The 12,242-nt window shown below is 27.2% G+C and overlaps 1 protein-coding gene across 1 annotated transcript; it reads left to right on the top strand.

The window, feature by feature from the left end:
• The first annotated feature begins 9,199 nt into the window (after window positions 1-9,199).
• On the top strand, window positions 9,200-11,713 carry LOC136083259 (beta-alanyl-bioamine nonribosomal peptide synthetase ebony-like). The gene has a single exon (XM_065802659.1). The coding sequence runs from the start codon at window positions 9,200-9,202 to the stop codon at window positions 11,711-11,713; it is 2,514 nt and encodes an 837-aa protein (XP_065658731.1).
• Window positions 11,714-12,242: the final 529 nt, after the last annotated feature.

Genomic DNA, 12,242 nt, shown 5'->3' with positions numbered 1-12,242 from the left:
AGTGCTGGGGGTCTCTAGATTACACCTATAAAAATATAAATTACTCCAAAATAGAAGTTGGTTTTAAGGAGTTTTGCTTACCTCTGACCTAGCGCGGCGTTAAAAACAATACGAGGTGAGTCAAGATGCCATCCGACCATGGCATCTTGACTCACCTTTTTTTTTTCTCCTGTTTACATTTGTCGTAAAAAAAGACTATATTTTACAAGAAAAAACAAACAAGGATTCTGAAAGAAGATCATAATGATCTTATCATCAAAACCTTAACAATTTTAAAAACAAAATAGTGCAATAAATTATACAATAAAACAATAAATCATACTATAAAAACTAAAAATCGTTCCTTGGCTTTTTTAGATTTAGATTTCGTCCCTTAGCTTACAACACCGCTCAAGTCGAAAATTTGAACAATATGTCAAATTTTCGACTTTGTTCATAAAAGAATTTTTTTTGTTCATGAAAATATTTTTTTTCAAAAAAAATATTTTTTGTTCATGAAAGAATATATTATATTTTGTTCGTGAAAGAATATATTATATTCTTAATAAAAAAAAAATTAAAAAAAAATATATATGTATTTTCATGTATAAAAAATATTCTTCCATAAACAAAATATATTATTTAAATTTTCGACTTGAGTGGTGTTGTAAGCTAAGGGACGAAATCTGATCATGTATCTGTAATAATAATAATCGCAAATCTTTAATAATAAATCTATAATAATAATAATTGATAATAATAAATTTGTATTAAAAACCCATAATAATAAATTTTATAAACCTGTTATAAATCAAAGAAAATATATTTATTAATTTAAATCTCATAAATCAAGGTTTATTTCAAACTAATAGTAACTTAAAATGTCATTAGCGTGCTTAAAATGTCATTAGCGTAAAAAATGTCATTAGCGTAACTTAAAGTGTCACAGCGAAAATAGAATCTTTTATTATTTTTTTTAAAACGAAAACAAGGGTTAAAAGTAGACAAAACCATTTTATTCCAAAGGTAAGGTGTGTGGTAAGGTGTGTGGTAAGGTGTGCAATAAGTTATAAAAATTTATTAAATTTTGTTTTACAAAATGGTTTATTTAGCAAATTAATATTTCTTAGTAAGTACTTATTATTTCTTAGTAAGTACTTAGGTTTCAATGTGAAAAAGGTCGTTAAAAATAGGTAGGGGTAAATTTTTTTTTTCAACTAATAAATAAAACATAAAACGTTAAAGACGTTAAGTTTGTAGACATCAAGTATTTACATTTCATCAAACAAAGGTTTTAAATGTAAAGAGTGATCCACATAATTAATTACGCTAATCGCATGTTTCTGACGGCGATATAGACCTTTTAGTACCACCCCATGCAATTATTGCTTAATTTATATAGGTGTGTATAAATGAGTAATAGAGTTGTGTAAGGCTTTTAATGTTAATTTATTACATTTGAACCATTTAAAAGTGTATTTAAGTTCATTACCAGTACATCAGCTTGGGATTGGAATATGTTGGTGTTATCTGCATAAATAATACTCATCAGGTTAAAAGCTTTGTTTAGGTTTTTAAAGTAGATTAGAAATAGCACTTGTCCAAGAATAGAACCCTGTGGAACACCAAAAGTTATATTTAAGGATCCACTTTGAATGCCATTATTTCTATACGCTACTTGCTTATGATTTGTTAAATAGCTTTTAAACCACGCTAAAACATTATTGTTTATACCGTAATTTTTCATTTTTTCAATTAAAATATCACAGTCAACCTTATCAAATGCTTTTGATAGGTCTATGAAAATACCTAATGTATATTGAGATTTTTCAAAGAATTTGGTAATGTAGCGTACAAATTGAATAATGATATGCTCAGTTGAGTTAACTTTTTTGAAACCGAATTCTTACATAGCAGGTTATTATAAATAAGATAATTATTAACTCTGTTAAACATAATTCTTTCTAGGATTTTCGAAAACATAGATAGAGATATTTGGATCTGTCATTTTCTTTATGGCTTGGGACAATTTTGGCATTTTTGGCAAACGCTCAGGGAAAATTCCTTGATGAATGGATGCTTTTAAGATTTAAAAAAAAATATTTTCATTAATTTGTTTATAGCAATCTATAACTATAATTTTATCAGCTCCAGTTGCTTTATTTTCTTTTAAGCATTAATAAGCTTTCTCAAATTCTTCAGAATATAATTCGGACAATAATTTATTTTATTTAGCCTTTATTTTTATTAGCCTTTATTAAGAGGCACTAAAAAAACATAAAATGAAGTTTTGGTAATTTGTTATTTATCTGATAGGTTTGAAACAGTTTCATCAAAATATTTATTGAACTCATGAGCTATAATTTGTCGTTCGCATAAAACTTTGTTATCGGTTTTAAGCATCTATGGCAAAACAACTTGAGCATGTTTTTTGTTTTCCAATGATTTCATTTTAGTATTTACTAAGTGCGTTTTACGTCGTTTTTAGTTTTATAAATCAATTTTGAATAGTAATTTTTTTTAATTTTTTCGGATTTTTTCAAATAAATTTTTATATTCTTTATATATACTAGTAGTAAGAAAACCGTAATACGGGTTTGTAATAATTAAATAACAATTTAACTTGATCCGAAAAATATAAAATAAAAATTTATCTATATATAAGGCTGCTATTGTCTCGGTTTTTCCGCTGAAGAACGCTATGAAAGTTTTAATTAGTTTAACGTTGTGCTCTCCTCCGTAAAAATCGATACAATAGAAGCCTTATCTATATAATATAATCTTTTTGGTTTTGCTCGCTTTTATTGGTCTTGGCATTTAGTAAAGACCACGTAACCTAAGATATTATTTTCTTTTTAATAACAGCTAGCACCAGAGAAGGAAAGCCAAATACATCTTACCAATACCAAAAAAAAAAGATCATCTTAAACAACAAAAGCATTATTTTACATATTTACTATTGTATTTTAGAATAAGTAAGCTTATTAATGAAGGGGATCATTATTTTACATATTATTGTGTTCATGAATTAGTGACTCGTAAAACATTTTTTAAACATGGTCATAATCAATTATGGTACCAAAAAATACATAAGAGCTTAGTAATAACAGAGTGCTTCAACAATATTCTTCTTTATTAATAAACTAACGTGAGCAGAGAGGAGACAGACTGTGTTTCAAAGGCACTGTGTTAAAAAAAAGTTACAATAAATTATTATACTCATAACTTAAGTTATTGTTTTTAATAACAATGGCAAAAAATATATTAGCACAAAATAGCTATAGCACAATTAACCATTAAAAAAAGACTTTTTAATTCTAAACATTATTTTGTAATGTTTAGAATTTTTCATAACTGTGAATAATGATTAACACAGTAAATTTCATATCATATAAATTTACTAAATTAAAACCATGTTTCAACAGTAAGCAAAATAAAAAAGCAATGTCAATTAAAAAAAAAAAAAAAAAAGAATACAATTATGTTTGAACTTCAAAAAAAAATCGTTTCATTTTAGGATAATTATAAACAGTTATATGAAAGTTTAATAAAATTTGATTCACAACAAAACACGGTGGCTTATATTAGAACTAAAATATATACAACAAATCTAATAATAGTCTAATTAATTACAGACATAAAAACTAAGTTATTATAATAATCTTTAACTTATCCGTCCTGATATCAAAGGTTATCAGGACTGATAAGTTAATGATAAAAAACTGATAAGTTAAGTTGATAAAAAAAAGATATATAGCTTAACAAATTCTAGTATTTATATTTTGATACTGATTATAGTAAAATTTATATTTAGTCTTAATTCTAAAGTGTCTTAAGTAAAAAAGAAATAACGGAAGTTAAGACCACCCGGCACTATATAGTGCCAAGTAATACTACAACTTAGTAACATCTTTTGACTGGCAAGGTTCCCAATAGGCACAAGACGTGTTTAGGACGTCTAAATAAGGTATCAATACGTTTTAAGACGTATTTTAAACGTTTTAAAAACGGCTGGGATAACAATATTGCTTTACACACTGCTAAGTTACACCGCTTTTAAAACATAAAAATAAAAAAAAACAGAATATAAACATATATAAACTTTGAACATATTATATTTTATAAGCTATTAACATTTACTTTATTACACATACACATTAAATTTGTGTACTTTTTTTTTTACCACACACCACTATGTTGGGTTGCAGACAAAAAGCAATAAAAAGATTTGGTTTACCAGATCTTTTTTATTACTTTAACTTTTTAATTTTTAATTACAATAATAGGATTTTCACAGTTTTTTTAAGACTTCCTAAGTGAATAGAAAACTAAAATGCACCTTGGTTTAACATTATGATTGTTACCAAGGTTGCCTACATCTTCATGTAAGGCATCATATTGCATGCTTCTCAGTTTGCTTTGGTTATTTCTATGAAAGCAAGACACTGCTCTTCAATTTTAACATATGCATAAGCAGCATATTGCTGAAAGAGTTTCTTGCCATGATTTAACATTGATTTCTAACCAATGTTGCATGTTCAGGGTTGCGAACCAATTATGCCATCTCTTGGAAAAAAAGTGAATAAGCCGTAGGATCTAAGTTAGCTGACTTACTCAATATAACTTTTAAATGACCTTTTGGGTAAATAACTTCCCTGGAAGTAGGTGGAACGCCATTTTCTCCAACGAATACAACTGCAACTTCACTAACTATAGTTTGCAAATAAAACGTTAAATTATGTAAGCAAAGTTGATTGCGTATAATTGTAGTATAATTCACTCAATATATTGATTTATCAATATATCAATAATTGATTGCGTATAATTGTAGTAATTGAGCGATGTTATTGCTTTCTAAAATTTACTGCTGCAAGTGGATCAGAGATAATCAGTTGATAATGTTGCGGAAATATCTTGATCTGGCCTAAGATTACCTACACAATGAAAACCTTGACCACATATTTTAAAACATGGCGGGCTATGATTCATAGGTTAAACCACATTATCAGTAATTAAAGCAAAATAAAGACAGACATTAAATTCTAATTTATTTTAAAAAATTGATGTTGGAAATATGGTATGTATAACTTCCTGTAAACCTTGTAAAGCTTGCGGAAATAGTGAAAATGGAAGCAAAACTTCCTTGCTATTATAGCAACATAAAAAATGTGCTTCATCAAGAAGTTTTTTAGCGCAGCAATGCTGACAAATCAGGTTTATTTCTCCTAAATAATTTTAATCTAGAACAGTGTCACTTCTTGCTATACAATAAATTCTTTTTTTCTAGCATCATTTCGTACATTTTGAGAATGATTTATCTTGTCTAGGCATATCTCTTTCATTTATGTGATTATTATTTTCAGCTCATCTAACCATGATGTTCTAACTTAGGTAAATTAATTTCTTCTTACCGAGCAGAATTTCTTACATTTTGATGACAATTAATTTCAGCTTGCCTAATCATTACACTAAATTATCAATTATTTTTAAGTTGATATTATTTCTTCCAATAACTTATTTAAGCCTAATATCATCCAGTTAAATTTCACTATTATTAATAAACATATTAACAGTGATATTATTAATGTAGTAAAAAATAAACACAAAAGAATTTCAAGAGTTATGATCTTTTCTATAAAATTATTTGCTGCTATTATAAGTGAACATAAGAATAAAATAAACGACTTTGATAAATCGAAAAAAAAAAAAAAAGGAAAAGAAATAACAAATATCAAAATATTAATAGTCTAAGGTTGTAAACATATCTACAAAGTGGTAAACATGTCTATCAAGAGATAAATAATAATGTTCAAGTAAAAATCAACAAAAACCTGCAATCCTAATAACAAAGATATTACTTAATAATAAAAAAAAAACATAATGCTGAATCTTACTTGGTTTTTTATCTATAAAACAAATTTATTAAACTATTTAAAAGAAAACAAAAAATAAAAATGCCTTAAAGCAATATATTAAAAAAAAAAATGCAATTAATTTAGAATATATGATATATAAACCTCTACAATTTAACTCATTAGTTTAACCACTGGTTTACCATTGAGGTCAAAAATTAATAAACAAAATTTAAAATAATTTATTATTATTTAAAATAACAATTTTTAAAATAAAAACTTATAAGAATTTAATTTAGGATTTATCCATATTTTCCTATACCTTATTTTTTTTTATCTCAGAAAAAATATACATATAGATACAAAGAAATATAAAATATACTGAAATAGACGCTAATTTATGTAAATACACTTACATGTCCACAAATAAAAGTCTTATTTTATTTAAAGAAAAGGAAACAGGCCATAAAAATTAGAAAAATACGAATAACCAACAACAAACAAACATTTATTAAATTTTAATTGTAAAATTAAACAATGAACAACATCAATTCTTCTTAAAACTAAAAATTTATCAGCTCTAATTTGTTTGCAGACCTTACTTGTAAAACCAGTGAATAAGAAAAGCATTTAGAAAAGCCTAGAAACAACTTAAAAACTACATATGCAACATTGAACTTTATTTTTATTTTCTAAAAAAGAACAAAAATAGGTAACAGCATTGCAGAAATGCCAATGTCAATAAAATAATAATCGACATAATAAAATAAAAAAAGTTTGAAATAATTACATTCAATGTATATTGAATTATAATAATTTAGTACTTTTTAAAACTTTTTTCTTCTTTTCTTTAATAAATAACTTTAAAACTAGTAATAAACAATTTTATGATAAAGTATTGGTATAACTCATAAAAAATTGTTAGGCCTCATCCATACCCCTACTTACTTCCATAGCCCTACTTACTTTCTTAAAAGTTAAAAATAAGCTCAACAAAACAAAACTGTGAGAAGAAGGCCATGAATAAAGATAAAAGAGTAGCAAATACAAACAAAATATAAGCGATTTAAAAAAGTAAAAAGAGTGATCCTTTTTACTTTTTACCTAATAGAAATGTAATATACAATTTGCTAAACTATTTTCTATACTTACTTTTTTGTAATATGATCCTAATATTACTATTATAATTTATCTAATATTTCTAAACTAATAAATAAGAGTTAAATTTCAAAAAGTAAAAAGTTTTAACTTGCTTAGCTCGCTCTTGCTTAAAAGACCGCGTGCATTTTGAGATCGCGCTTTTCAAGATCAGAAAAGCCTTGTAACAATTAAATTACCGTATTAATAATAAGATTTACGCCTGCAGGAGTTTTTTTGATCCCCTTGGTAATCGAAGAATTATTTAAGTTTTTAGTTTTTTAATGTATAAATAAAATATAGAAAGTTAGCACCGTATACCGAAATGAATGTTTTAATTAAATTTTTATAAAGATTGTTGGCGTTATCATTAAAGTTTAAATGTTTCCAATGAAGTAGCGGTAGTTGGTTTTTAAACGATTCAATTTTTGATTGATTAAAAATACGTTTAGTTAAAATTTTGTTTTTTCACATTTACTTGGTTAGTGTTTATGGCCAGAAAAATAGGAAAGTGATCCGAGATGTCTGTTTTTAGGATTCCTTTTTTTTTTTTTATTATCATAGCTTTTTTGAAATACATAAACCATTTTGCCGTCTTTTTATAGCTCCCTTGATTAAAACCACAATAACATTTGTTAATACTATAAGACAAAACTAAAAGTGTCTTATAACTGAATCAGTGTTTTAAAAGGGCAGATAAGCTAAAAACCTCTTGAGCAAATCCGCTCTTTTAAAAAAATGCTAATTCGATTGTAAAATGGTGTTAAATAGAATAAATCTGTATATCTTCATGCAACACAAGCTCGTCAACTCGTCAGATGAATAATAGAAAATTAATTAAAACTATGAGAATTTTTAAGGTAAATATAAAATCAAGATTATAAAGGTCAATTGATTATATTGTTACTAATATGAGCTAAACATTTTCTATTTATAGCCTAAAATTGAACTCTTGTTAATCAATGATGGAAACTAGAAATTAATAAGTTATATTAAACTTTTTTAGAGATTAGGTTTATAACTGTAACAATAATTAATCTAAGACAGGGAAAATGTCTTATTAGGTATGGCAGAAAATGCAGATTGGAATTTAGATAATATTAAAAAACAAATAAAGTGACAAAAAGCTTGTTATGAAATTTGTCTAGTTTAACTTAAACGTTTTAATGGAGTTATCAATTTAAATTTTGTAAATATGTATTTAATTTACTTTATAATACTATTTTATATTTATTTCAAATTTTATTTTAAATTATACGGCTTAGTGCAAATATTCATTTTATGTTTAGTTTACTCACTTTATCGCATTTATTCGTTTTATAATATAATATAATATAAATCTTATTATATTTGATTTAATTTAATTAATAGAACTTAGTGGGATTACTTGTTTCATTCTTAGTTTTATACTTATAGTTTTATATTTCTTTAGTTTTATATTAAGTTTAATTTAATACTTTTATTTTGGTAGTTTTTAAGTGGAATTATTCGCATTTTATTTATATATTTAATTCATTATATACGATTTAGTGTAGTTATTCGTTTTATATTTAGTTTATATTTAGTTAAATCGAGGAGGTTTAAGAGACTATTTGGAGGGAAGACGAAGCCGAAAATCATTTAAAATCGTGATACAGTCTTAGAAGTATATTTATTCCGGCGGCAAGTGAAAACGGCGCCTTTGCGTTTAAAAATGGAAATTTTGAAATGTAGTTTGTAACCTTTAAAAGCTGTAACCAAAAGGGATTACTCTCTTAAAAGGTTGACTAGTTAAATTTTTAATAACTGTTTGAACAATAAAGAGGTAGTCATAACTACAATCACGATCGTAGCGTAAAGTAATCGTGTTATGAATACCTCGATACTAGGTATAAATATCAAAATTTTAGACAATCACAACTACTTGGTTGAACATTATCTTTTGCTTCCCCGTTTAGCTAAAGGATTGTTACGTTCTTAAAGAACGTATTTTCGGCAAAGAACTCATGGTATCTCACCAAGACTTTATTTTGTGTTGACGTATTTTCGTCTATATTTGTAGTATAATAGTAGTATTACAATCTACATGTAAATGAATTAGTCTTTCTTGACCTTCATAAGTTTTTAAGACAACTAGCTACAGAAGAAAAAACGCCATTTTACATTAACAAAATATAACATGATTTTTAGTTTTATCATACTTTCAGCATTAATATTGATAGTTTGTAAATTTTATTTTTCAGATATAAAAAATGGATTCTGGAATAACCTGTGGTAGAACAACGAGCTATATAAATGAAAATGATTTCTTTTCCTACTACAACCGAATTGAAGATAGTTCCGAAAAAACGCTCATCAACCCTAATCAAGAAGTTGTCACATATCGGACATTACACTTAATGGTACAAAATATATCACACAATTTTCACGAGCTGTTTAATGTTAAACCAAATGAAATCGTGGCATTGCTAATTCCGAATGGATGCAATCGCATAGCGGCAATACTTGCACTGAGTAAACTTGGAATACCATTCTGTCCATTGGAAGAACCTCTCACAGAAAAAATGTTGTTTTGTATGTCACAAATTAAAGCCAATATTTTAATTACTGAAAATAATGTAGACAATGAGTTTCATGCAAATTTAAAAGATTTAAATATCGTAAATATTAAAACGCTACTGGTACCAGTAGAAATTTTAACTAATAATTATACTGGTTCAATCATGAAAAGTAGCTTATTTTGTGTTCTTTTTACAAGTGGGAGTACGGGCAATCCTAAAGCAGTAAAAATAACTCATGAAAATATGATTCAAACAGTTGAATGGTTTAGATCTGATTTCGATTACGAACTAAATGAGATGATGTGTTCAAAGACAAACTTCATATTTATTGATTACTTTACAGAAACTTTATCCGCAATGTGCATGAAAGAGTCGTGTTTGTTTCTAAGACCGGATCAAGTTAAAAACTCAAAACTTTTCTTAGACTTTTTGAGTAAATACAAAGTTACACGGTTATATACAAGTGTAAGTTTACTGAGGTCGTCACTTTTGTTGTTAAATAATGGTTACAACAGTGAGTTGTATCTTCGAGAAATATGGAGCAGCGGAGAAGATTTGCATCATTCTTTAGTGGTCGACTTTTTTAAATGTCTTCCACACGTTAAACTCTGGAATGTTTATGGAAGTAGCGAAACTTGTGGTAATATCATGTATAGTAAAATGGATCCATCAAATATTGTTAACGCCTCAAAAGAAACTTTCATTGGTGAAATTGTGTTACCGGATGCGGTTGTTTACTTAGTAGATTCAAGCGGTAATCTAATTAATAATCTCTTTGAAATAGGAGAGCTATGGGTTGCTGGATCGGTAGTATCACCTGGTTATCTAGCTGAAGGTGTTGAAAATGTGAAACATTTTGAAAAAAATCCTTTCTATTACGGTGCAGATGAAAAATTTCAAACTGTATACAAAACGGGCGACTTCGCTGTTCGCCGTGAAAATGGAATTTATAAAGTAGGTCGCAACAAGGATTTTTTTAAAATAAGAGGCAATAAAGTGAATATTTCAGAAATTGAGAAAACAATTCAATCATTTTATCCTAGTTATATGGTTGCAGTTGTAGCACAAGTTGTAAATGAAATAACTGAAATTTACTGTTTCATCTCGCCGCCAACAACATCAATAAAATGTGTTCTTAAAGAACTGAGCAGTAAAATGGCACCATTCATGATCCCAAGAATACTATTTATAGATACAATGCCTAAAACTGACGGATCTGATAAGATAGATCGTCAAAAACTCATTTCTCTGATCCCATCAAAAAGAAATAATGTCCTTTCAATAGAAGAAATATCTTTGAAACCAATCAAGAGCCAATTTAAATATATTACAGCAATGGCTTTAAATACTGATACTTCAACTATCGATCTAGACTGTAGTTTTTTTGAATTGGGCGGAGACTCTGTGAGTGTATGGGTTTATATTGAGAATCTGAAAAATATTGGATTTGACGTAACCTTTGAAAACGTGAGCGCAGCGCGCTCTATAAACGAAATTATAGATAAACTTACAACACGAGGCAACAATAATGAACAGCCCATAAAAGATCAAGAAATCAAAGTTTATAACTTCTCCGAAGTTAGCAATGATGTTTTAGATGTACTTTATGAGCAGCAAGCTAAAGCGTTTTTGGAAGTAGAAGTACTTACAAAGTATTTGATGGATCCAAACTATGAAATTAAATTTCGCTGTTTTATGAAAAAAATTATTACGAACTATCCTTGCCATTCATTTTACGCAATGTTGTGTGGAAAACCTGTTGGTGCAGTTCTTTGTCATTCTTTAAATGCACCCTTAGATTTAAGTTTTTCTCCAGCTATTGATGAAATGTTTTTAATGTATGATAAAGTATTAAACAAAATTTGTCCACTTTCCAAATTTAAAGTATTAGACTTTACAACTCTGCATGCAAATTTGGATTTGCCGAGAGATATCGCTTGTCAAGTCATTGTTGAGCTTTCAAAGCGTGTGGTTGAGTTTGCTATTAAACAGAAGTTTGACGTTGTAAGCACGCTCAATAACAATGACGCTACTTTTAAAGTGGATACATCTCTTTTAGGATTTAAACATGTTGCAAACCTTGATCTGGGTAAAATATGCATTGATGGTGAATACCCGTTTAAAAGCGGTAAAGATATCAAAAGTCGTATTTGTATTAAGTATCTTAGCGATAGCGCCAGGAGTTATTTTAGTGATGACTTTTAATATGAAGTGTAAACAATTATATTATTCAATTTTTTAATTAATTCTGCTTAAAAATACTTTTATTGTTTGTCTACTTATGATGCAATGTTTTTTTTTATTTTTTACTTATGATGCAATGTTTTTATCGAATTAATATTAGTAAGGTAGGCATTGTTTGTACGCGCGTGAAACTACTTTTTTTTTAGTTTTACGCGTGTATTTACACATACATTTTTATCAATTATTTTGACAATTGCACCAAAAAACCTTGTATAGTTTAACCTAATAATATTTTTAAGTTAGTTAAATTAATTTATAAACCCTACCTAAATAAGTATTGAAATATCTTTCTTTTATTTAAAAAAATGCTGGCCCAAGCAGAAACCCTCAGTCGATGTATGTAAACTCAACTGCACTTATCCCTTTTTAACTCAGTCGATGTATAAACTACTCTACTATGCCTATCCCTATTTAAGTCAGAGAGTCTAAACTTTACTGCAACTATATCTAAACCAGTCGATTTTTGTACGGATTGATGCACTTATTCGAT

The sequence above is a fragment of the Hydra vulgaris genome, chromosome 08 (genome assembly GCF_038396675.1).
Source record: "Hydra vulgaris chromosome 08, alternate assembly HydraT2T_AEP".
NCBI lineage: Eukaryota > Metazoa > Cnidaria > Hydrozoa > Anthoathecata > Hydridae > Hydra > Hydra vulgaris.
This window is presented reverse-complemented; position numbering and strand designations above follow the sequence as displayed.